General features: G+C 39.4%; 1 protein-coding gene across 10 annotated transcripts in view; it reads left to right on the forward strand.

Moving 5' to 3' along the window:
• Positions 1-27,997, forward strand: part of Elavl4 (ELAV like RNA binding protein 4) — a 158,991-nt gene that overhangs the window by 108,005 nt on the left and 22,989 nt on the right. For 7 of the 10 annotated variants that reach the window (XM_045151048.1, XM_045151051.1, XM_045151049.1 and 4 more), the window contains one exon: positions 2,613-2,657. The exons of the other annotated variants lie outside the window; for them this stretch is intronic. In XM_045151048.1, coding sequence (XP_045006983.1) covers positions 2,613-2,657 — 45 coding nt within the window. The remainder of the gene's footprint in view (positions 1-2,612; positions 2,658-27,997) is intronic. 10 annotated transcript variants of the gene reach the window in all.

Raw genomic sequence — 27,997 nt, forward strand, 5'->3', positions numbered from 1 at the left:
TAACTAAGGAAACACATCTTCATCTTGATCTTAAATCAGATGTCACAATATATGTATATGCATATAATAAAATTCACATATAAATGCCCCCTTATTAAGTACTTGCAATATCAAAATGCTGAAGTACCATGTTACTTTCTATGTTGTAAGTCATATAATCCTCCAAACACAACTTTTTAATCTGAAAAACTAGGAAATAGTGCTTACCTTAAAGGGTGTGTTTTAAAGATGAAATGAGAGCTGACTATGATACCTACAACAATATCTAATACATAAGAGTCTTTCAGTAAATGGAAGTTATTGTTTTGGTATATATAGGTAACAGGCTTCAGGGAGAGTGCCTAGACAAAAAGATATATATCAAAGCCTCAAAATTCAAATTGGGTCAGGCTTTAATGATTTTATCCCAGGTCACTGGATCTTCTATCCTGTAACAATATTGCCTATACTTTTTATAAAGGTGTTGAGATTCCTTGAATAATCTTTACTTAATGGGTTGATAATTCAAACTAAATTAAAACCAGTTGACCATATGATTTTTCCTACCACTTTATATAGAAAATTTATTTTTGGTTTAGCTTTACATTCTAAATAGGGATTCTGCCAGCTATATTAGTGAGTAGATACTATTAATCACCTTCTTATAAACATTCCCTTAGAATTCCCATAGAGGGTGAGATTTTTCAAAGAATTGATTCATGGTGTTTGTTCCTTGTTTTCTAAAGACACATGTTTAAACAAGCAGATTCCTTTACTGAAAGAATGCTAATTTGGTAGTTCACACAGTGGATTTGAATAGGAGTGACAGCTTCCAAGACAGCCTTTAATTTGGCATATAAAACCAAATTTGTCAACTTTGGTGTGGTTAGCACCCTCTCCAGCACAAGCAGAGACATGAAACACCTGAGCAGAAATATAATTTAGGCATACATTTATAATTATGCAATTTTTAATTCTGGCAAAAATTATTTGTAGGGAAACTTTTAGAAATGAGGCAGAGAAATATAGAGACCAGACATATTTTCCCTCATTTGGTAGCAGTGTTTAATAAAAGTAGAACTTGTGGTTGTAAAGAGTGCTTATTAAATTCTTCATTTACACTATCTAATTAATTCTAACATTTTAAATTAACAGTGGAACTGGTCCCTGCTGTACCATTCCATAGTTGCAGCATATTTCCTCCATCTACTCGTTGTTCAGGTTTAATTGGCTACACTAAAAGTCAGAGAAGGAGGGAGAGATAGGGCTATGGGGAGGTAGAGAAAGATTCTAGCAGAAGACCCTCTGAGGCCTGTTTGGGAGCTTAAGCCATAACACAGGCTAGGAGAGGTGAGGTTATCACACCAGGCAAGAAGAAAGGCTACAGCTGGTTCAGAAGTCAGGGTAAATGACATCATATAGGTATTTTTGTTGCCCTGATTTCTAAAATCCCAGGCCCCCCTTTTCTTCCAACACCTCCTACAGCTCTCAATGCATCTGGATCCTGTGAAGTTTATAAGGAGTTCTAAATATCCAGTGGGGGTGGGAGGTGACAAGGAGATAAGAATTCAAGATTAAGATTTTCCAACCCTAAACCACTCCCTAAGAGAGTATAATAGGTTCCTTTGGAAGGTTTGGCTTCTGAAAAGTTCAGAACCCTTGAAAGGAAGTGACTTTGTTGATGGCACTAGCAGCAGGTTGGACTCACCCCTGGTTGTGGGTTGTCAATGAAGTCTCCATTTAAGACCCATAGAGGAAATTTGGGCATAAATTAAGTGATATGGTACTGAGAACACCATTTAGCAAGTACTTTATGCCAGGTACTTTCTAAGCACTGGACATAACTTTCACTACAGAGGACAACTCCGTTTTCTTAAGATGAGGAAGTGGAAGCTAGGTGACTTCCCCAGACAGCACAGTTCTTTACAGTAAGCTCCCCTGGATTCCAAAAGTGTGATTTTATTCAAGAGCATGTATAGGGAGGATACCTCTTTAGTCTTCTCCTCATATCCAAAGCAGCACTGTGTTCCTCTGAGAAGAGATTGCTGGCTTCCCTCTGGAGAGCCTATTGAATGCACTATGGCCTTAAAGAAGATACAAAGATAACAATATTTCTCATCCACTGGAGATATAACTCAACCAGTATCTTTCTTCAAGGTGCAGGCAAATTTACTGAATGTAAGATTTAAGATTCCCTTACAGTGCTTTTGAACATCTCTGTAACCTATTAAGGAATGTCTTCTCTAAGACATTCACTTTTCATTCTGCAATTGAGAACAGACACTTAGCAGGTTTCCCAGAAGAGAAAACACATTTCTGGATTTACTTCTGTATAGCTGTGGGCACAGTTTGGCTTAGGAAGCCAAGTCCTTTGGTTTTCTCTTGCACTCACCTGAAGCCCCTTCTGCTGGAGAGGAAGTAAAGTGGCATGTGACCCACAAGACTCACGCAGCCCAGAAACTCAAGCAGAGAACACTTAAGTCCCTGGTAAAAATTACATATTTCTCATAGACATCTTAGAATTAATTTAGGTTCCTATTTTTTAAATTCTATTTTGTTGCCATTTTGATTTTGTTTTGTAAGCATTAAGATTGCCTCACTGAATTCCAATTTCTGTATGATTGGTATTTTAGGGGAAGAAACATACGGCTTGGCCAGGACAGGATTAGGTGACTCAGGTATGTCTCAAAGCCAGCCAAGCTGCAATGCTAAATTTTATTATTATAATGTCTTTCTTGTTACTACCCCACCCCTAAAGGAATAAATCAGGGGAAAATATAGCAAAGAAAAATCCCTATAGAGGGGCATGGGATATAGCTCAGTGGTTGGACACCTGCCTACCATCCTGGAAAGGAAGAAATCAATGTAAGACAATAATAGTTCTGATCTGCTTAGTCACTTTTGCATCATGGTGATCAAGGGAAAAAAAAACCTACAGCTTTATCTGATATCTCTCTATATATGTCAAGTCTATATATATATATATATATATATAGTTTTGAAGAATAGATTTTTTTTTATATTTTATTTATTTATTTGAGAGCGACAGAGACAGAGAGAAAGACAGATAGACGGAGAGAGAGAGAGAATGGGCGCGCCAGGGCTTCCAACCTCTGCAAACGAACTCCAGACGCGTGCACCCCCTTGTGCATCTGGCTAACGTGGGACCTGGGGAACCGAGCCTCGAACCGGGGTCCTTAGGCTTCACAGGCGAGCACTTAACCGCTAAGCCATCTCTCCAGCCCTGAAGAATAGATTTTTAAAAAATCCTTTATAGGCAAGTGAGAGCTCTGAAGGTTGTTTTTTGTTTTGTTTTGTTTTGTTTTGTTTTTTTGAGTAGTCAGGACTGAAAATTATTTACTACAAAAGTGACCATACCAAGAGATGGGTAGACCCTGGAATGGTTGGGGAAGGTAGTATTCATGTTATCAGTAGCTAATGCAGAAGATTAGCAAGATGGAGTTATAATTTAGATAGAGGAAAAGAAAAGGAACAGAGCAAAAATTTCATCTGTAGAGCAGAAGCAATTGTTGTCCCTCTGCTTTGGATGAAGGAGGCAGAGTGGAAGCTGGTGGTGCCTTAGAAAGCTGTGGGTCCAAGTGAATCAGCATTGCCTGGTGAACTTGAGTTTGCCAAAAATTATGCTGGTTACAGCCATACTCTACTGGGCAAAGACATTTCCTACATACCAGATCCAACCCATCTCTTCATGTTTTTCCTTCATAACACATTCTTGACTTAATTCTTATCATCATTCAGTTGCAAAAGCAGAATGAGGACCAAAAACAGCCACCTCTTCAATTACTCTGGACATTGGGGTGAATATTTTGCTAGTGTCTTTGTATCTGGCTTTAAATCTCTAATTTAAAAAGAAACCAGCTCAGTTTTTGATGCAGTGACATCAAAACTGAATTATTTCTTGGATTTGTGAAAGTGCTAATGATTGTGCTTCTCTCTCAGTAGGTGAGGCTGGGGCACAACACAGCAGTAGAGTGTCTCTGCCAGAGCTTCCAGACCAGGAGCCTGACAGAGTATAGTGTGCTGGGAAGAAGTAGATGGGTGTGGAGAAGGGTTGTTTTATGTTCTTCTGTGCTCAAGGAACTGGTTTTATAAGAATGCTATGGGAATTTGATGAGGAACCCATCAAAACAATAAAAGGCTCTAAGTAAAGTCCTTAAATATGAAAATACTTTCATATTGACTCCTGAAATGTGAAGTGAGACATAAAATAAATTCATTGGAAAATTTTCTTATAATACCCAGGAAAGATAAATGTGGACAAAAGCAGTGGCTTTTGTGTGTTTCATGCACTTTAATATGTGTTCTAGATATGGTACCACATTTGTTAAATATAGTAGCTCACATAAATAGCAAGCTTAATTTCCTGATAATTCATAGTAGTAGTTAATGTTTAATAAACATCTTTGATGTAGCAAGCATTGAGGATTATTTTACCTTTTATCTTTATTTTTATTAAGAACATCTTTTGTATGGATACATCATGTGTCAATACCATCTTTTTCCATCCTCCCTGCCCCCATTCTGCAGGGGGCCCTCCTCAGTGGGATTGCTGGTATTCCCCATGGGACTGTGGGAGTAGCAGTCAACTACTGGGGAGAAGGAATGCCTCTGAGCACGATATCCCAACCTGTGACTCTTACCATCTTTCTGCCCCTTCTGCAAAGTCCCCTCAGCCTTGGTGGGTGTGTTTTAAGTCTACTTCAGTGATGAGCACTTAGGAGCCTTTGGATTTCTGCTTTGGTATGTGTTGAGTATCCTCAGCATCTGTCTCCTTCATCTTGGTGCTGCCAAACATTGAAATATGAAGATGTAATCTCATGTAATTCTCAACCCACTTTACAGATGATGAAATATAAATTTAGGAGTAATTCAGTAACCTGCATACTGTGGTATAACTTTCAAATGTGGGAGCTGGGACTTGAACTCAGCCCTATCGCACTAAGAGTTACCCAAGATATACTTAATGTCTTATGGTTTCTTCTAAAAATATTAAACTGATTTCTCCCCTTTATAGAAATATTCAGATTGGTAGGGACTGAGAACTTTTAATATAGAAAAGAACTAGAGCTCAAATATTTTCTTTTGGAAAACAGCATACCATATTTGCTCAAAAAATTAGGGCTGGGAAGATGACTTAGCAGTTAAGGCACTTGCCTGTGAAGCCTAAGGACCCATGCTTGACACTCCAGGTCCCACATAAGCCAGACACACAAGGTGATGCAAACATGCAAGGTTGCACATGTGCGTACGGTGGTTCTTGTGTCTGGAGTTTGACTGCTGTGGCTGGAGGCCCTGGCACACCAATTCTCTCTCTCTCATAAAAAATAAATTAATAAAAATTAAAATTTGGAGGCTAGGGAAATGGCTCATTGCTTAAAGACATTACTTACAAAGCCTTCTGGCCTGGGTTCAATTTCCCAGCAACCACATAAAACAGATGAACAAAGTGATGCATGTATCTGGAGTTTATTTGCAACTCTAGTGCACCCATTTCCCCCCTTTCTTCCCTATTTTTTTCTAGTAAATAAACAAAAATTAAATTATATTTTAAAATGTTGAATTAAATAGGCCACTGCTTACCTGTATTAAAATTTGGAGTTTGGTTTGATTTTTTTTGCATGTATATGAGTGTGTGCATGTATATTTGCATGTTCGCATGTGTGTGGGGACACATATACATATGGAGGCCAGCGCTCAACATCAGGTGTCTTCATCTTTTACACTCTACCTTGCTCTCTGAGGCAAAGTATCTTTTTGAACTTAGATCTCACTGATTCAACTAAACTAGCTAGTCAGCAAGCCCTAGGGAATCCTTCTGTCTCTGCCTCCTCCTCAGTTGGGATTATAGGCAGAACCATTGTGCCCATCTTTTAATTGTGTGCTGGGGATCTGAACTCAGGTCATCCTACTTGAGTGGCAAGCACTTTACCCACTGAGCCATTTCCCCAACTTTGAAGTGGTGTTAAGCTTCTGATTGTCTCTCTTTTTAAAAATACCCTTGGAGGAAATATGATGGAGAATGGAATTTCAAAGGGGAAAGTCGGGGGAGGGGGAGGGAATTACCATGGGATTTTTTTTTATAATCATGGAAAATGCTAATAAAAATTAAAAATAAAAAATAAAAAATAAATACCCTTAACTGGATTCGCCTTTTGTCTTCAAGCTCTGTATGGAAATGGAAGTTGACTTAGATTTAAACATAGTTTAACCCAGCCATAATTAGTCCTATCCAAGAAAATTCCAAGACATTGATTAGCTAAATGAATTTTTCTTACATGCACATCAGAGGGATATTTGTGAGTGATGATAAGAGTATATGAAATTATAACTTTTATCACTGTGCTTTGTTCTGATTTGGAAAATTTGCTTAGTGCAGTGAAATATGCCTCCTGAATTCAGAAGAAAATTAGACAGTTACATCTATTATTTTATTGTATCACCTCCCTGAAGTCATCTTACTCATACTATACAAAAAAAGAATGAAAGAGTTTGGATTTGTTGACTTGGGAGGAGGGTTGAGAGAAATTAATGGTAACATTTTAGGTATGGAGAAAATTTGGAAGCCTAACAGGATTACAAAATAGGAGAATAAGGGTCTGCCTTACTAAGAGGAACTTGGAAAAGGAAGAACATTAAGTGTAGACAGCAAACCATGTAATCATTGTGCCTTTTACACACACATCAAGGGCAATCAGAGACCTTCCATCCTTTCTAATTAGAACTTGGCAGTCAAGTGGAGCTGTGAAGTTTAAGGTTTGTGCATGCTGCAGTCAGGTTCACATTGCTAGTAGAAATCACCCAACCATGAGCATCTTGTGGGAAAAAAAAGAGGTTTATTTTGGCTTATAGGCTCAAGAGGAAGCTCCACGATGGCAGGGGAAAACAATGGCATGAGCAGTGGATGTACATCACCCCTTGGCCAACTTAAGGTGGACAATAGCAATAGAAGAATGTGCCAAACACTGGTATGGGGAAACTGGCTATAACACCCATATGCCTGCCCCAACAATGCAGCAACTCCAGGAGGCTTTAATTTCCAATTGCCATCAGCTGGGGAACCTAACATCCAGGACACCTAAGTTTATGGGGGACACCTGAATCAAACCCTCACAGTGCATGTATATTATGTGTCTTTCAACATGACTTTTTTTTTTCTCTAGGATGGCAGTAGTCAAGATTAAAGCCCAAGTATGGTTTCCTTTTGCCTCCTGGTAATCTTCCCCTTCACCTCTTCTTCCAAATCAGACAGTTCTGCCCTGCTTCCCAACTCAGATAACAATAGGAAAGTAGCCTCACATCCCAGGAGAGATGTCTCAAAGGATTTTTACCTAGGATGTGAATCAGGCCTGGGTATTTTAAGGATTTTCTATTTCTGTGCTTTAGCTGGCTGGTTCATAAGACCAGTTCCCTGTTCATCCAACCTCCTCCTTTTCCCCTAACACACACACACACCACACCATGCACCACAGGCTCACTTACTCTTCCCTTCTCTGCAGAATGATCTGGTTGGTTGAGACTAGGAACTAAGCAGGAAGGTAATGTCAAACTGAAATTTCCACACATTATCTAAAACTGTAATTCATAAGCTTCAGGGTGAGAGGAAAGTGCTTTCTGAACTGTGTTAATGGGAAATTCATTTTTTCTTGTCTTCTGAGAGGTATGATAGTGATCTTTTTTTCTAGTCTTCCCCACCCCCATTCTGTGTCTCCCTTAGTGCTGTTAACCGTTGAACTCTGTGCCTAGCTTTATTCCTCTGAAGATCTTGAAGTGCCTTTTCATTTTTTTTTTTTTCTACAGTGACAAAATTGAGCTTTGATAGGAGAAGATATTTCTAGTCTGGAGAAAAGATAAACTTCAAATAGAGGCTATCTACCTGTATATGGCTTTTTACATTGGTAAAACATTTTCAATCAGCCAACAGTATTTGTTTATTGTCTGCTCTCTCAGATCAAATAAATATTATTCTCTTCCCTCTCTTTAAACTTTGTATCATGATCTATGAGAAAGCCCCAAAAGGTTAAGATGTGGTTTGGGACCATTTGCTACTACAGAGGCAATGAGTGAGGAAAAGTAGAACAAATTATACAGTCTTCTATTAGCCTGCAGGTCTGAAAGGGGCAGATAGCCTGCTTACACATCCACCTTTGCTGGCTATTAATGTCATTAGAAAGAAAGCTCAAGAGAATTGATTCATAACAATAAAATGAGGACAGAGATTTGATGAGATGCCTACCATGTGTCACCTACGTTGCGGCTAGGCATTTTATAGGTCATTTCATTGAAGCTTTATATCTTGCATTATCCATGGTTATTACTTCTTTTTTTTTTTTTTTTTTCGAATGAAGAACCAGGCTTCAAATTACCTGGTCAAAGTGATCTGTCTGACTGCAACACATATGGTCTTTCTGTTACCTTACCACTTTGCTTCTGCTGTGTGAACATTCAGTTGTGAGTGATCAACAGAGAAAATGATGGCAGTGACCTGAACTTCTCAGAGCATGTGTTAAGAAAGAGTGAGGTTTGAACTTGCTCTTGTTCTTGGCAGAAATTAAATTGTAGAAGACAATTTATTGTGAGGAGGCAGCTGGGCCAAGCTTCAGAGACATTGTCAAGGAGTGAATGTTTATGCCCTCTACTCACTAAATTAATGTGTTAAAGGTCCTAACTCCTAAAGAAATTGTGTTTGGAAAAAGAAACTTTATAGAAGTAATTCATGTTAAATGAAATTATAAGGGTGGGATCTATCCAACAATATTGGTGTCCTTACAAGAAGTGAAAAGGAGACCAAAGCTCTCTTTCTTCATCCAACCACGTACCCAGTAAGAAAGAAGCACTGTGCAAGCAAGAAAGAGAATACTCACAAGAACCCAGTTGTGCTGGTTTCCTGGTCTAGAACTTCCAGCTTTCAGAGCTGTGAGAAAATAAATTTCTGGGGTTTTTTAAGGTTTCCCATCAGGATATTTTGTTATGAGCAGCCCATGCTTACTAATAAGGACTTCATCAATGACTGTCTTATGGGGTAAGTACTCATACCCTATTCTTGTTGATAAAATAACTAGCTGAGAGAGAGAGAGGCAATTTTTCCAATATTATAGCTAATAAATAGTAAAGCTTAGATTTTATAGCCTATATTCCTTCTGCTTAACTAATAACTCTACATAATATATAAAGAGACTAATGGTAGACAGACATCCCATGGAGTCTGTGATTTGAGAATCATTGCCTGGCTGAGGTCAGGCACATGTTTGCTCAGCGACTCTTACCACATGCTTCAATTTCTTGATTATGTGTGATTTTTCTTCTCATCTCTTGTTTTATGCTTGAATGTCTGGTGGAATATAGTTCCTTTCAACACAGTATAGATATAGCAACACAGGGTGGTATCTCTAATTCCTGTGCCTGTTCATGAACTTCTTATCACAAATATCTTGAATCAATTAAATCATTTTATTGGTGGTATAAGCAAGAAATATATACTTAATAATCCTATATATTTGTCTTCATGTTTGTTTTCAGAGGGTTTTCTTGTCAGTATTTCTTCCTTTAACCTGAAGTATTCAATGTTGGTAATGCCTAAAGTCACTTCACAGATGAAACCAGAGAAACCTGAAGAAAGCTTAAATCAAAAATGGGGCTCCCTATTTTACCCCCTCTCCTTTTTCCTTTATTTCCCATTTGACTTTCTCTTTCTGCCGTTTTTACTTATATACCACTTTGGTATAAAAAGGATTTGGGTTGGCTTATAAGATTAGGAGCTAATATTAAAATTTCTCATATATTTTTAAGTAAAAAGAAGAAAATATAGAGTGGTTAAAAAGAACAGCAAAGGAAAACTAGTAAGTTAAATGTGGTTTCTCTCAGAACTAACAAAGCAGCTAGCCTGAGTTTTCATGCAAAGGATAAACAGATAATGACAACCTTTGTCCATTTTGCAAGTAATAATCAAGTGCCAGCCCTACCCCTTGCTTCCTCCAGCTTCTTTCCCTAGCTATAACAGAGTACGGGCTAAGAATCCTGAAGTTACATACAAAGAACTTTCCTATGCTCCTCTTTCTTACTATTTTGGACTGATTGACTTTTTTTTTTTTTTTTCATGACAAAGGCAGAAAGTAACACAGAGGATCTGCTTGAATGCAGTCTCTTTTTATTTATAATTTTATTTATTTCAGAAAGAGGCAGACAGAGAGAGATTGGGTGCACCAGGATCTCCTGCCACTGTAAATGAACTCCTGACACATGCGCCATTTTATGCATCTAGCTTTATGTGGGTACTGGAAAATTGAACCTGGGCCATCAGGCTTTGCAAATAAGATCCTTTAACCACTGAAAAATCTCTCCAGCACTGCAGTCTCTTTTCTATTTTATTATTATTATTATTATTATTATTATTATTATTATTATTATACAAATGTTTCCTATGGATACATCATGTGTTGGTACCTTTTCCCTCGTCTCTGCCCCTATTCCACTGGGAGCGCTCCGCAGAAGGGCTGCAGGTGTTCCCCATGGGGTTGTAGTTTATGCATTGTGGGAGCAGTAGTCAGTTATTTTCTGGGGGAGGGAATGCCCCTTGGGCATGATATCTCATCCTATGGCTCTTACAGTCTTTCTGCCCCCTCTTTCACAAAATTACCTGAGCCATCTTGGGTGAGTTTTAAGTCTACTTCAGAGATTAGCTCTTAGGAGCCTCTGAATCTCTACTTTGGGAGGTGTTGGGTATCCCCAGGGTCTGTCTCCTTCACCCTGGTGCTGATGATCAGGAGCAGCATGGAAACAGCACTCTTGCACATCTCCTTATTTCTCTGTGGATTCAGCTGTGGCTTGGCTGTACTGTGAGGGGTAGTTTATCTCCTCCAGTCTGGCTATGTTTCCGAGCATGCTGCGCTGCACTCTCCAGTGCAGGATATCCAGAAATTGGGAACCTTGATCAGGAAGGTGGTGCAAGGGGCCTGCAGTCTCTTTTTGATAGCAATAGACATAAACAGTATGTCAAAAGATGAGCTCCGAAGCAGGGCTTTCTTGCCTTGCTGCCATCAACTTTTATCTTGAATTTTTCCAGTCTTCTTCTCTTAATATCCTAATGTTAGGCATGTAGGACCTCATTCAATCCCTGGATTTCATCTTGCTGGTGAAGGTTCTCAGTGTGAATTTGGACCCAAAGCCCCAACCTCTTATTTTCTTGTCATAACAGTGGATTCTAGAAGCAAGCCTCGGACATTTTGCTCTTCCCAGTGTCCCTCACCAGAGAGTTGGTTCCCAGTAAGTGCAAAGAGAAAAGACTGTACCTGAGTTTCAGGCTCCCCAAACACATACCTTCCCTAAGTATTTTCTAGCAAGAATACCACAACTGTGCTTTGAACTAGTCAAGACTGAAATGGACTTCAACAACAGTCCTGCCTTTGCTGCCACATACGCATTTAGTAGATGAGCAAGTGGTCTGATGTAAGTTACTTTCTTCCCTCTCCAACCACCATTTAGTTAATACACAGTAGAGAAGACAAACTCTTCCCTAATTTCTTCAGCAGTATTTCTTCTGGCTTCAAACTTAGGGACACATGTGAAGGCATCTTGCAGCAGTAATGAATACCAGGAATAAGATTATAAGTAAAAACGTTTGGTTCAATATTTGAAAATATCAGAATAATTTTAAAGATTGTTTTAAGAATTAGGCCACTTCATTGCATTCATGACCCTACAGCAGCTGCTGGTGTTCACAATATTGGGCACATCAACATTTGGTCATGAAGGATTCTGTCATGTATGATGATGAAGGGCAAAGAAAACTCAAAACAGAGTAGAAGAGAGACTAGTTGGAAAGAAGAGATTCAGTGCCTGGGAGAGAAGGTATTAGGAGGGGTTTGTGATTAAAATGTATTATATACATATATGAAAGTATCAATAAACAGTTTTTTTAAATAAGTAGGATACTTTTATGAGTGACAGAATGATGAAAGGGAAGAACCTATGAAAATCTTATTCTAACCATGGCTGCAGGACTTTCTGTGGATCAAGCCACTCTAGGATTCAGGTTGTCATCTATCAAGGGAGTAATATCCTTACCTTATTGAGTATTGTGAGATCAGATGAGTTTCTAATATGCTGGTAAGTTGTTAAAGCGATACCAGTTCAGGATATCACTGTGGTCACCCAGAAGACAGGACAGTATATGCAAGGGATATATGAGGCGAAGGCAAATAGTCAGTCCCTGTGATAAGCCAGCCCTGCTTTCTCCTCTGCCTTCCAGATGTGCCCTTAGGTTATCTACAAACATCTCAACAAAAGCTGATTAACTCTCTCAGACATTAGTGTCTAACAATTATTAATGCTCAAGCTGATCAAATTACACTGCCACAGATCCTACTTGGGCTGTTAATATTAGATTTTGGATTCCGGTCTATAATGAATGATTTTTCCTCCATGCATTGGAAAAACTGGTTAGCAGAGTTCATAAGAAAGTTTAATTAGCAAGCTGTTTGTGAAAATAGCAGTTGTGAGTCATCTTTCAGAATGAACCAACATTTCTCAGGGCTGGATTTTTCTTCCTTGAGTGGCCACCTAGGATCCCTGTGTTTGTAAAGCTGGTATGTGCTGCCCATTTGAAGTGCACCATTTAGTAAACTAGTAATAAAAGCAACAGATTCTTAAAATCAGAGAGGAAGAGGAGGAGATACAGGTTGTTTGTATTTGTGGGGGTGGGTCTGTGTCTTTCAGTGGAATATCATGACTTACTGGAATAGAGCACTATGGCAGGCAAGAGACCCAGTGATTAAAAGCTATACTGCCTGCATCTCCACCCAACACTTACTACTTAACCATCTGTGTTATAGATAAACTCTTGCTATTCTTTTTTTTTAATTTTTTTAAAATATTTTTTGTTCATTTTTTATTTATTTATTTGAGAGCGACAGGCACAGAGAGAAAGACAGATAGAGGGAGAGAGAGAGAATGGGCGTGCCAGGGCTTCCAGCCACTGCAAACGAACTCCAGACGCGTGCGCCCCCTTGTGCATCTGGCTAACGTAGGACCTGGGGAACCGAGCCTTGAACCGGGGTCCTTAGGCTTCACAGGCGAGCGCTTAACCGCTAAGCCATCTCTCCAGCCCAAACTCTTGCTATTCTTATACCTCAGTTTCCTCATTCCTAAAATCAGAATATTGATAATATTATTGTGAGCATTAATACTTATAAAATACATACAAAATCACCTGGAATGCAGCAATATAATTCTGGTAGCAGTTCTGTGAGGTATAAGTGTTTAATTATTGCTATATACAAGTAAGAAAATGTGCTTAAAAAATGTCAAGTAACATATTCAAGGTCATATGTCTTCTAAGTAACACAGAAAAGTTTAATGTGTTTGTTTGGCTCCAAAGCCTGTAATTTTCCTTCTATGCTATACCACTACCCATGGTCAGATATTAGTATAAATCGTGTGTGTGTGTGTGTGTGTGTGTGTGTGTGTGTGTGTGTACAAAAGTATATGCCTATATCCATATACACTATATATACATATACGTACTATATACATATACACTTTGGGGGGTGCTTTTTGCCTTGGACCTTTGGCTCTCCCGGTAAAACTTCTCTTCTTGGCTCATTGCATGCTGACTACTGACTGTAAGCTAGAACCAGACTTACACAAGTCGTGCCAACAAGAAAACATGTCTTCATATGTCTAGTTTCTTTTATAGTGTGCCTCTCTGCCCTGTATCTAAATGACCTTAGAAATAATCAAGACTATATGATAACTTCTGAGAAACAGAATTACGACAGTTGCAGTGCAAAAAAGGTCTTAGGCATATTCTCTGGTTTTGTCTCCTGATTTTCTTCTACCCCCACTGTATCTCAGAACTGTTAGCTTAGTGTTGGAAACCACCTTGCAATAATTGTACCTTGAGACAGTGTTCAGTCTTGTCTCAAAGGATGATATTCTTTTGGGAGTTCCATCAAAGGTGTTAGATCTATAGTGTGCTTTTATAGTATTTTTTATCTTTTTAAATATATTTTTTTTATTTATTTGAGAAAGAGAAAGAGGCAGACAGAGAGAGAAAGAGAGAGAGAGAGAGAGAGAATAGGCATGCCAGGGCCTCCAGCCACTGCAAATGAACTCTAGACGCATTCTCCCCCTTGTGCATCTGGCTTACATGGGTCCTGGAGAGTCAAACCAGGATCCTTTGGCTTTGCAGGCAAATGCCTTAACCACTAAGCAATCTCTCGAGCCCCACCTTTTTTTTTTTTTTTTTTTTGCTTGTACATGTGTTGTGGTGTGTGTTTGTGTGTGTGATGTACATACCCATGGGATGCCTCATGTGCACACTTCGCCTTTTGACAACAGTGGCTGGAGTTGAAACTTAGTGTCCTACTACATCACTCTTCTGACCATTTTTGTTTGAGCTGGAATGCCTCTCTCTCCCTCTCTCTTTCTTCTCTCTCTTCTCCCCACAGGACTAGAGCTCCAGGCACACCCAGCTGCTTATGTGGGCCCTGAATATTTAAACTTGGTCAGTCTCAGGCCCTGTCCAAACTTCATGCTTGCACAGAAAGTGCACTTAACTGCTGAACCATATCTTTAGGCCATTTTTTTGGAGTGTGTGTGTATATATACATCTAAGCATTTCCCATAGCACTGTGGAGATGTGAGGACAACCTCAGTAAATTTATTCTCTTCCTCTACCCTGCTTAAGATAGGACCTCTCTTGTTTTATTTTTGCCTCTTCCCAACTCTTCTACCTCTGCTTCCCATTGCTGTAGGCACATTGGGATCACAGATACATGCACCACTTTGCATCCAACTTTACTTGGGTTCTGGCAAGTCAAAATCAGGCCAGCAGGCTTGCAGGCAAGTACTTTTAACCACTCTCCAAACCTGTTATATACATGTGTATATATATATAAGGTTTGTGACAAGTACTTAGGAAACTGAAGTGAACTAATAAAGGTAATAAAGTTTCTTTAAATAATACTTTTCTGCTGGGCGTGGTGGTGCACGCCTTTAATCCCAGCACTCGGGAGGCAGAGGTAGGAAGATCGTCATGGGTTCGAGGCCACCCTGAGACTCCATAGTGAATTCCAGGTCAGCCTGAGCTAGAGTGAAACCCTACCTCGAAAAACAAAGCAAAACAAAACAAAAAAAACAAAAAAAAAAAACTTTTCTGAGTCTATATTAACATCAATTATGAAAGTAAACTCTGTGGCATAGGAACTTTTGCCCTTTTCCTTTTTCATATAATGCATTTCTCAAGCCAGGAAAAAAGACTGGAGCACTGCGAGGGATATGTTTGGTGGAGTGAGAGAAGGAGGCAATTGGGGCCATTCTTCCTGACACTTCTTTCTTTTATTACTGAAAAGGCAGGTCCTCTACTACTGCCTTGGGTAGGCAAATGGAAACTTGTGTATACTGGAGAAGTCTCACCTACTCATAGATGGAACAGAGCATGGTACCGTATAGATAGTCCTCTCTAGCAAAAGTACAGTACACACCAGGCATTTGGGGGAAAGTTGATCACTGAGTATGGTTCACCCCATAGATTCATTTGGCATCCCTGTTGTCAGGATTACATTTCGTCTTCCACTGCCTAAAAGATCTGAACCATTAACTCACAGATTGATTTGACTCAGTGCCCTGAGGCTGCTCATTCTTGTTCTGTGTAGATATCCCCCAACATTCTTTTATTTTATTTTTCCAGAAGACCAAAGAAGATAGCTTTCTTCTGCAGACGTATTTCTGCTTAAGTGTTTTTTATCCTTGGCTGTTTTTTTTTTTTTATCTCATTTCTTAACCGCAAGTTAATGATTTTAAAAAAGGACATTTTTGTTTCTAATTTCTTCATGTATTTCTTCTTAAAAATTTCTTAAGATTCTTAAAAATCAAGTCAAGCTAAATTGTCAGACCATGGTGAGTTTCATATCTGGTATCCTCCTATCAGTGAGCTTCTTAATTATAGGGATAAAGGAATTAGTCTCCGCATTCACATAGCTACAATTGGTAGGTTTAGGTCTCACACCAGCAAACCCTTACTTCATACACTGACAGAGCTTGGCAATGTCCTATTCCAACTAACATTTGACATCCTGATTTATTTCTGCATAGATAAGTTATTTATCTCATCTCCTTCAGTGAGAACCATGAATTTTATTTTGCTTTAAACAAAGGCAGTTTTAATAGATTCATATTCAGTTAATATTTATGAAGCATTACTTTGTGTCAAGCTCTCTCACAATAACTTATCTCATTTAATCTAAATCCCAACATGATATGAGGAGCCTCCACATGTCCTTTGCAGGGATGTTGTCTGATGGGAGTTTTAAAAGTCATTGTCTTAGCATTAAATACAGCAGTTCTTTCCACCCACAGACATTTCACCCCCTTAAGTCTCATTTTGCCCAAAGGAAAATTACAGCACACATAATTAGAATTAATCTGCTAGTTTTTTCCTGCCTCTTCTTCCTTTGTTGCTAAACCCTTAACTTTAACATCTGCCACATTTCAGGTATCATCTCTTGGTGTTCACCACACTGTGTGGAAAGGTTTGTCTATCTGAAATCCAGACCTTTGTCTCATGTGAGAATAAACCAGCCAAAAATTAAGAATTTTGAATCATTTTTATGGCTAGCTGGGAGATTGCCAAAACTCTCCTCTCTTTGTTTCAACCCTTATTTTAAAAATATTTTAAAATATAAGACTATTTTTTTTTGCCTTGTAGGGACATTCTGAACATAATTTAATATTGTTTCAAATACGACTTTCTCTCATTGTGCCAGGGTCATCAGTCTGAACATTCCTCTTTATTTATACAATAGACACTGAAGGTAAGATAGTTGTCACTGACACTTCTATTGTCCCTAGTACATTACCTAGAATTTTTCCCCTTTCAATCATTTTTAACTAAGTACTTGATACTAGTTTTTATTTTATGAATTTTCATTCTTCCTTGTACAAAAGAATAAAAATGGGACTCATATTAGTTCAATTTTTTATTTATTGAGGTTCACTGTTGAAATTTACATTTGAAAATCTGTCACTTAAAGCACCTTACTTTATAGGACACACTAAAAGGAATGAAAATTAAAACCTCTTGATAAGTCAGCTGGTTAGCTTTTCTTATTGCATAATTTATCTTTCTCTTTGGGAGGATGCTGGAAATGAGTATGTATACTCTGAACTTCCATGTACCTTAACAGTCATGGTGAAGGCATCATGTTCTATCTGTGTGAGCAGCTGAGTTGATGTCTCTGCAGTAGGTACATTTTTTAGAAGCATCTGAAAGCTTGGGAGCTGGATGGATCCATTTGGAGATCTGAAGCCTGAGATTTGGTCCCCTTGATTTCCAATGCTTACCTTGTAGAATTGCTTGAGGGAATAGATGAAATAGGTGATATGATAAAAGTAAACAGTTGGGGGCTAGGGAATAGCTCAATGGGTAAAAACACTCACAGTGCAAGTGGTGAGCTGAGTTTGGATCCCCAGAACCCACAGAAAGCTGGATCCCAGCTCTAATCCCAGCCTTCCTACTATGAAATGGGAGGTGGAGACAAGAGACTCCCAGAAGCTCACAGGCCAGCAAGCTTAGCACATACACCAATGAATAGCCCAAAATCCTGCCTCAAACAAGGTGAGAGGTGAAAACTGACACCTGAGGTTGTCCTCTGACCTCCACACATTCCCCCCTCCCCTCCATACACACACTGAAGGCTTATTGTGAGCCAAGTACTTTGCTTGTTGTTGTCCTGATTACTTATAGTTAGTAGAAATGATACCTAGTTTGTAATCTAGAATTTAGAGATATATAAGGACTGGCTCAAGGTAAATTTAAGTAATTTGGGCACCCAGAATAAAGAAGGGTGGGTCTTTTTTTTTTCAGTAATGATTCTGACTCTCTGCCAGTGGTTTAAGGAAACTTATATACACCTCTAGGAATGGAGTTATCTAAGAACAGTATTGATAGTACAAGGCAATATCACAGCTAGTGGTTTTTGTGCAAGAAATGGATGCAAATTTTTTAACTTATTTTATTTTATTTATTTGAGAGAGAAAGAGGGAGTGAGAGAGAGAGAGCCAGGGCCTTCAGCTACTATGAACAAACTTCAGACATGTGCACCACCTTGTGCATCTGGTTTACATGGGACCTGGGTAACCAAACCTGGACCCTCTGGCTTTGCAGGCAAGTACCTTAGCCGAAAAGTCATATCTAGAATGGCTGTAAATTTATTGGCAGTTTTATCTCCCTCAGGGAATAAGTGTTTATGTGGACCTCTTCTTTTGAAGTGTCCTCTGCCTGGCTACCCCTTACCAATCTTTTCAAATTCTTAGCTCAAGCGTCATGTCCCCCAGAAGGGCCTATCTCACCAATACACCAAAGCATACTCTCTCTTTCTCTTTGTTAGTTCATGGGGCTGCTGACTTCTTGGTTTCTTCCTTGATCCTCAGTTCCTGCATCCATAGAAGATTTAAAGATGATGGATGAAAAAGTGTTTTTCTAGAGCAGCATTCTATAATGTACCAATCCAGTTTTACCTGTGCAGCCAGGAAGGGAAATGGGAATGGGGTACATGTTGGAACTAAATGGAAACAAGAACTTGGAGGCATCATTAGAAAATCTCTCTCTGGAAAGTCTTGGACACACGGTACTATGTCAAAACAGGTGTTTAACATACAAGTGAACACATTTAAGAAACCCAGGCACAGCAGAAAGTGCATTGGCTCTGGAGTCAGACGGGCTTGGCTACTATTTCTAGCCATATATAACCTTTGGTAAATATATCTCCTTCTTGTCTGTGTACAGTAGGCATAAAATTTCCTGCTTCAGAGGGTAATAAAAATTTGAGAAATAATGTAGGAAAAGCATTTTTCCAATAGTAGGTGCTTGATAAATGCTACCTATTTTTGCCTTAGAAATCATGGGCTGCAGAAATGGCTCAGAGGTTAGGTCCACTTCCTGCCCAAGCATGAGAACCTGTGGGGGTCTAAGATTGCCCGAGTTCAGATCTCCAGATCCCACTTAAAAGAGTTGAGCATGTCTCCTGTTGGGCAGGGGAGCAGAGAATCTTCAGAGCCTCACAAGCTCCAGAATATGTACAAGGAGACTCTGGTGTCGAGGTGGAAGAGTGATGGAGCTGGACATGTGACATTCCACTCAGGCCACCACAAGGCACATTACGCACACACACAAACAATTCATTTTAAAAAATAAACAATTAAAAAGAAATCAGAATAAGGGCTGGAGAGATGGCTTAGCGGTCAAGCGCTTGCCTGTGAAGCCTAAGGACCCCGGTTCGAGGCTTGGTTCCCCAGGACCCACGTTAGCCAGATGCACAAGGGGGCACATGCATCTGGAGTTCGTTTGCAGTGGCTGGAAGCCCTGGCACGCCCATTCTCTCTCTCTCCCTCTATCTGTCTTTCTCTCTGTGTCTGTCGCTTTCAAATAAATAAATTAATTAATTAAAAAAAAGAAATCAGAATAAAATGAAACTAGCTGTGAAAACATCAAGTCTACAATGAATATAACTTATAACCTTTGAATCCTTTTATTAGAGGAGATCTTACAGGTTAGGCTTGCTAACTGCTTTAGCTTCTCCTGATAAAGGGTAGGTATGGCTTCTATCCACTTATTTCTAGTCATTAGTACTTCCCAAGGCATCCCACTCACATATAAACTATTAGAAAGTTCTTCACATTATCAAGGCAAAAAAAAAAAAAAAAAACTGCCCCCTAACTACTTCTTCTAACTCACCCTTATTCTCTCCTTTGAGGTACCAGAGAGCAAGTGTATGCATGCCTTCCTACCACATCCTTTCAAACGTTAGAGGTGCTATCTGGAGAGTACCTCCAGAATCCTTTCTCCTTTGGACTGAATTCCCACAGATCTTGTGAGTGTCCTTTGAGATGTGGTTCCTTATCTCTTGCCAACATCCGCTGGACAGACCTGAGGCTTTGCTGCTGTTCCTGGTCCCTTTTTACTTGGTATGTAGGAAACTGAGTGTCTCTTGCCAATGTTTGGCACACTCTCCTGCTACCATTGTCCACCTTATGTTGGCCAGGGGTGATGTCCACCTTCTACTCATGCCGTCATTTTCCCTAACATCATGGAGCTTCCCCACAAGTCTATAAGTCAAAAGAGACCTTTTTTTTCCCCAAAAGCTGCTGTTGGTTGGGTGATTTCTGTAGGCAACACAAACATGACTGCAACATACACCTTAACATTGGGCTCCAGGATCCACCCCCAGTGACACTTCCCCTTGTAGTGGGGATCTGCCTAGTAGGTACTCACATTGTAAACTCAATTTTAATGAAACATCTGAGTCTATAGGGCCATATATTCAAACAATCACATTCAAACTACCACAAAGTAGTTACTTGGAGCTAGATAGATGGCTTAACAATTAAAGGCACTTACTAGCAAAGCATGACACCCCAGGTTCTGTTTCCCAAGTGCTCACATAAAGCCAGATGTACAAAGTGGCACATGGCTTCTGGAGTTCATTCACAGTGCCAGGAGGCCCTTGTGTGCCTATTCTCTCTCTGTCTGTCTCTCTCTCTCTTTTTCCTCTCTCTCTCTCTCTCTCCTTCCCTCCCTCTTTCTGTCTGTCTCAAATAAATAAATATATGTTTTTTTAAAAGAAGAAATTCTAAGACGTTAGAGCTTGCCTTCCCTGTCAGTATGCAAAGTGTGTAGTTTTCCCAGAAACCAAGGCATAGGAGCGTGACATCACTTTGGTAGGGGTCATACAATAAACAGAAGAACTGAGATACAGACCTACATCTGACTATTACAAGTCGCCAGTGCTTCTCAGTTTTCCATGTGCATTTGAATCACCCTAGAGTTTTGTTCAAAAGCAGGTTCTGATTTAGCAGGTCTTGGTGGGACCTGACAATCTGCATTTCTCACAATCCCATAGAATGCTGGTGATGCAGGTTTGGGGACCATACCTAAAGGAGTATGTATGGCTTTCAAAAGTGCTAAGTCTAAGGCAGTTCTGCAAACTACCAAAAGAAACTGAATCCTCTGACCAGTTGGCTATAATAACAAACCAGAGATAGGAAAATCCCAGAAGCTCACTGGCCAGCTAGTTGGCTTACAAAGTGGTTAACAACAAAAGAGACCCTGCCTCAAACTAGGTGAAAAGTAAGGACCAGTGCTGTTAAATTCCTGGGAGAGAGTATGACCATCAGTGCTTTAGAACACAAAGTAGCTCATCAGTGTGAGGTCCCTCAAGGAAAAAGAGTTTATCTTCAAGGACTTACCACATGCCAGACACTTCTGGGCACTTGCACTGAGGCCAGGTCCTATGGACAGAAAGCATGAGCCGGGATATCTGTCATACTGGCTCATGTAAATGTAAGTCCTCACCCTGGAGCCTACTTGCTACCTCTTGACTTTGGGAAGCTTCTTTTCTTTTTTATTGGTTTTTGAGGTAGGGTCTCACTCTAGCTCAGGCTGACCTGGAATTCACTATGTAGTCTCAGGGTGGCCTCAAACTCATGGCAATCCTCCTACCTCTGCCTCCTGAGCGCTGGGATTAAAGGTGTGCACCACCACACCCAGCAATTGGGCAGGTTCTTTTACCATTGCTTAAATCTTGATTCCCATATGTGCACAGTAGGTCCAATGATACCCATTTCACATAGGATTAAAAGAGGTAACATGAGTAAGCCACTTTGCACAGTGCCTGGCACAACGTGACACTGAATAAATTTTAGCTCCTATTAGTACCCATGTCAATATAATCCTCACAGTGATCTTTTGATTACGAGGATTAAGGGATTAACTCTATTTTTTCCAGACAAGGGAACAGACTAAGGCAGCTTAAATGACTTAACCAAGGTTGTGCAGACACATGCAGATTTATATGCGCAGTAGCAAGCACAAATCTCTCTGCCCCTCTTTTGGGTGTGTTTAGGCAGATTCCCAGCAGTTGAAAGCATGGAAAGGTACCTCCAAACTGGCAGCAAAGGCATCCTGGGATTTGGCATTGGCTGCTGTTAACCTAGTGTGTGAATTATCATCAAGCAGGTGATCTTGAGGTGACTGGGAATTTCATCATGTGCTTTGAGAACAAGATTTCAGCCTGAGCTAAGGGTTCTAACATCCACAGAAATGCCTTACTCAACTAAGTTTTCATCAGCAGCTACCCATTTGGTTCTGCTCCCTTGGGGGCTTTGCTAGTGAAGGAATTAATGGTTAGGTTTCTGGGGAATGAGGGTTCTTAAAGAAAAAAAGACCAAAGTGTAAGGGAGGGTTGGCAGTTCAGAAATGCTGAGGTTCTTTCCAGCATGAGAGCAGATAACGTCAGGATGTGAAAGACAAGAAAAACCACTAGAAAATAAAGGCTTTTAATGAGCTATGATCAGCACATTTTCTAGATATTGAATACAATGAAAATTGTTGCCACAAATAACATAATTTACATTTTCTTAAAGCACAGAGAGCTAGATCACTGAGTAAAAGTTCTTGCCATGTAAGCCTGAAGCCTGATTAACAGAGTTTAGATCCCAGAACCTACATAAATCCAGATACAGTGGTGAACATTTGTAATCCCAGCCATCCTACCAAGAGATGGAAGTCAAAGACAAGAGAATCCCACAAACTAGCTGGCTTATACAGTGGTGAACAACCAAAGGGAGCCTGCCTCAATCTATGTAGAAAGTGAAGACCAACACCCAAAGTTGTCTTCTGACCTCCACAAGTGGGCTGTGGCACACTCATGCCTGCACTCATACACAAACACACATGCATACTCATATAAACACAAACACACCAAGTCTTAATAGTATTTTAGTTTAAATGGGGTGACTATGGTAATAGCAAACAATACAGGACTTAGAACTGAAAGATCTAGACCAAGGAAACAGCAAACTATGTCCTTAGTGCCAAGTTGGGCCATTGTCTATTTTTGGTGGATGAAGATGTATTGAACCGTGTGTGTGTGTGTGTGTGTGTGTGTGTGTGTGTGTGTGTTTGTGTTGTTTCTGGCAGATATACAATAGCATGGTTATCATGAGAGGGTACTGTGGGACCCACCAAACTTAAGTTGTAGGTGTCTTACCCTGCACATTACAAAGTTTGCCTACCCAGTCTAGAATGTGATTCAGCTCTGTGATGTTGAACAGTTTTTCCTGAGTGTCAGCCTCCCCATCTGTAAAATAATGCTCCTCTCTCTTCAGATTGTTAGGAGGTGCAAATGCAAAAAAAGACTGGCTAGGAAAGCACTTTATAAACTCAGAATTTGGGCTGTGGTGATTTTTCTTGTTCACTTGATCTGTGTTGGAGGAGAACCCACTCAGATATCCTTTGTTTGAGTTTTGTCTTCTAATCCCTGGCGTCAGTGTGTTGTTGGGTTGTCTCTTTCTACATGAATGCAAAATTATTTCCTCAGCTATTTCCTCTTTGCCCCTTCTATTTACAGATATTCAAACTTTCTGGTCATGTTTCCAGAACTGAAGGATTAGTGCAAGTGCACTATCTACAATGTATGGGGATGCAACATTTTGTAAGCTAGTTCTTGTGAAAAGTGTTTGGTTCTTAAGAAAAGTTTGACATAAAAGTTATAACAGAGGAGCTGAGAGTATGACATAGTCTATAAAGTGCTTTATGTGAAAGCATCTAGACATAAGTTCAAATCTCCAGTACCCATGTAATACTGGGTGAAGCAATGTATACCTGCAGCTGAGTGCTGAGAAGACTGAGGCAGGAGGATCCTCAGGGTCTTCTCAATAGCTAGTCTAGCTGAATCAGTGAGCTTCAGGTTCAGTGATAGACTTTGTCTCAAGAAAATAAGGAGTATGATTGAGGAAGACATTCAACATTGACCTTTGGCCTGCATACACACCTGTACACAAATGCATGTGTACCTGCACATACATACATACATATACATGTGCATCCATAGACATACAAACATGTGTATACATGCATGCACACTACACATATACAATGCATGCAAAAAATAAAAATATAGCAGAATAGAGGAGTACTATGCCATAGTAGGGGGAGAAATTATGTGTTTTCATGTATGTATAGCAGAATAGAGGTGTACTATGCCATAGTAGGAGGAGAAATGATGTGTTTGCATGTGTGCATAGTAAGAGGACATGTTATGTGTCTGTGTGTGTGCTCACATTCCTGTGCTTTATCAAAACAGAAGTGTTCTGGTTCAAATTTAAGAACAGCTTGTTCAAAACAAGAACCTATTTAGTCCAAAATACACTGAAGTGTAGCTATTATGTATAACAGTTTTCTCTTGGAAAACATTCTGAATTATAAGTTTGTATCCCAAACCACCACAAATGTAGTTCCAGCCCATCCAGGGTACGTGGGGATGCTTCACCTATGCCAGTTGGACAAGACTACCAAACACTGCTTCCATGTAAAGCTTGTAGGTCGTATGTGTATCAGGGAACCACATTTTACCATAGCTTAAAATCTGGGAGGTAGTTTTCATTTCCTAACATCTTAATTTCTTCAAGAGAGATAATTTGGTAAGCGTTTCATTTTGTAATTGTTTGATTTTTCCATCAAAGTTAACATAGATTCAGAACAAAAAATAAACCTTGTTTTAATTTTCTCTTAAAATACTGATGACAAATCTATATGTGCTTAAATTTTGTTACTGCTGATAAAGGGAGAAGATGTAACTATTTGAAAAACAGAAGAAGAAGACGGCACCTATGCCTGGATTACAGATATATACACAGTAGCTCTAGCCCCACACTGTGTCCCTTGGGTCGTGCTAGCATAGCAACTCCCTTGGTCCTCATGAGAAAAGTCAGTTTGTATGAATGTGTTCCATCTATATGTTTATATTTTTCCACATACACATAAATACAGAACTGCTTATCTAAAACACACCATCAATGCATGGCCACCAAAAGTAAGACATAAAATTCTTCCTAATTTTACTCTTTCCCACTACTAAAGCAGTTCCTAAAAGCAATGAGACTTGGATATTTTGTTACTTTACCTAAGAAGTTAATCTTCTCTAGGGCATCTTAAAAAAGACTACTTTTATCACTAGAGCATTTTGTTATACATAGTTATGTTCTTCTTCCAGTCATGATGAGAGGCATGTGAAGAGCTTGTGCACAAACTAGACTACCCACAGTGGTTTCACTTTGCCTTCAGTTTATCTCATTTCTTCCCATCCACAGGCAAATCTCTCCATCTCCATCTCCTTCTTGAATTTAATGTTCTCTTTTAGAGTTTGTAGTTTATTTTATGTCAGAGAGACTTTCTATCTTATTCCCACTTCCTTTCTGAAATGAAATTCATCTGGTTTTTGGGTTTTCCCAAAGTGTTTTTATTCTTGATGCTAAATACAATCTTTCTAAACCTGAGACAGGTGATGATAACACCCCAGTTATCTAATTATAGCCAGGAGCTAAGGCAGTGGTGGATTTGAGACTAATACAGGCTGCTGGGTTGGACTGGGTTGGACTGACAGATATTGCTGGGCTGGAGTTTTCCCCCTCAATTGACCTTCAGAACCTTCCTAGGACCTTAGCCTGGGTGAGTTTTCCTTGCTCCTGCAGCAAAAATGTAAAACAGATAAATTTAGAATATAAAAACTATACCCACTATACTTATTTTAGATTTCAATAATACATCAATGGAATACATGTATTCCAACAATACATGAATAATTAATTTCACCAAGGATAGTGTATTGGGCACATGTACCACATATATATTCCATTACTATGATAAATCAGGAACTTTACCAGAATGAAATAGATCTACTGTTTGCTGTTAAGGAGCCATTTTGTTATAGCTTTTAATAGTCTATTTTAATCTGATGTTAATTAAATTGGGCTATAAAATGCCCATCTGACCAGTTTCCTAGAATTCCTAAACAAGGCCTATCATTGACATAGTTGCTTTAAAGATGCCCTTTAGAAGCAGCTCAAATTAGTACATTACTTTTTAAAAGAATAATGATTCTAAGAATATTCTAGTACAGAAATTTTAAGGCTTCTTATATATACAAGGTAAATATGAGTGAGAAGTTTGCATGATGAAAATGGATTTAATTAGGTGAAGTTAGGTTTGATAAGGTAGAGGCAAATTTAGGATAAATGATATTTTTAAACCAATGGAATGAGTCTGTGTTTTTGTATTTTCAAAATGTAGTTTCTCAGAACATGTTATAAGAACAGGTTCTTATAACACACACACACACACACACACACACACACACACACACACACACACCTTAGTCTCTCTGTGTCTATCTCTCATACACACACTCACACACAACTCTGTCTTATACAGGTACATACTGCAGTCGCATACCACAGTTACACAAAGACATGAAGAATGGTCATAGCTTCTGGGGTGTGCCACTCTTTCTTCAGCTATTAATTCTGGATGGTGAAGGGCTGTCTGGCAAAGTTTTTTCCTTTGTCTTTCATGTTCTAATCCAAACTTCAAACTCAAAGGAATATCCCTTAAAAAGAAAAGAGTAAAGAAAAGGTGTTGCCATTTTGAGTTTCCTATCTGGGAACAAATGCCATTGAGTTTCCTCTTGATTATTTTTGCTTTCCTCCCATAAACAATCTTTTAAAAGTCACTCATTTTCTGATCCAGAACCCAACTTGTTTTCCCAGGTTCCCTCCTACAACCAATACAAACACAGACATTTAACAGCAAAACAGAAGCTGTTGGAAAGATTTCTCTCTCTCTCTCTTTTTTTTTTTTTTTTTTTTTTGGCTGTCAAAATGGGCTCCTGTCACCAGGACATGGCAGGCTGTTCACTGTATTGTCTCCCAACCCTGGTCCCAGCAAGCCAGGGAGCTTTATGTAATCAGTCTTTTGTGACATGTGATGTCCTGTCATTTTCCTCCCCGTCAGCACTGCTGCCGCCCACAAATCAATACCATCACCTGGGAAGTTCAAGCTGGTTTTGCAGCCACCACAAGCTCTATTTCTTAAAGGGTATGTCAGAAAATGTAAAGTTCCTAATGATATTTCTGGCTGATGACACATGGCAGAGCTGATGGACTATTTATAATCAGTGGCACGATTGCAAGCACATTATTTTTATTTCACTTGGGGAGGAGCCCTGTCACTTGCTACCTCTCTTTGTAGACAAATGATGCTACCTCCACCTCAAGTAGCTACATCCTTTTTGCAGAATGTGTCTATGTTTTTCTTTTTGTGTTAGGAGCTCCCCAGATCCTCCCAGTAGAAATCTTCACCCTCTTTTTTAAAAAAAATTCTTCTTTGGCTAAGGGGATGATGAGGGCAAAGAATGATTTGTAGCAACTGCTTTCAATTCTGGCCGTGCCTGCATCTTCACTGAAAATGTCTCCAGTTGTGCTCATCTCAGATTCTTCTACATTCCTTTGAGTGTAGGTGTGGCTGTCATGACAAAGACAGCAGACACAGCTACAAAGTCCAGCACTTGACCCAGTTTTAAAGAAGTAAGCACAGTGTACCTGTCCTTTGTTGAGCAGCTACTATGGCCCAGACAGGTACTTGGTGTACATGTTATGTACAGGGTCTTACTGTATGCATTAACTATCTGAGGTAAGTGCTATTTATCTCCAAAGAAGAGATCTTTTGAAAATCGGAGATTAAATGATTTCTCTTCAGAATCACCCCATTGATTGATAGAGAAAGCACCAAGGTTCCAGAGCAGGTCTCTTCTAACAAACTATGAACTATTGAACTATACCTACTTGCTTTCTGCTACTCTGTCCTGCATCTTCCTGGTTATGTGGACACTTGTATGTACCAGAGGTGGATGTGCAGAGCTGTTTATCATTTTTATATTTAGCTTGGGCTAAATAAGTTGAAAGGCCACATTCAGGGCGATAGATGGAAGAACTGAAATCTTCTCAACCTGGAGGTATAAACCGTGGTGAAAATATCCTATACCAGCAGAGGGTTTTGACCCACTACAATAGCAAGTGTTTCCTCTATAAAAATACTGAACACACTTCTCTCTCTCTCTCTCTCTCTTTCTCTCTCGCCCTGTCTCTCCTTTTCTTAATGTTTCCACAG

The sequence above is a fragment of the Jaculus jaculus genome, chromosome 5 (assembly GCF_020740685.1).
Source record: "Jaculus jaculus isolate mJacJac1 chromosome 5, mJacJac1.mat.Y.cur, whole genome shotgun sequence".
Classification (NCBI taxonomy): domain Eukaryota; kingdom Metazoa; phylum Chordata; class Mammalia; order Rodentia; family Dipodidae; genus Jaculus; species Jaculus jaculus.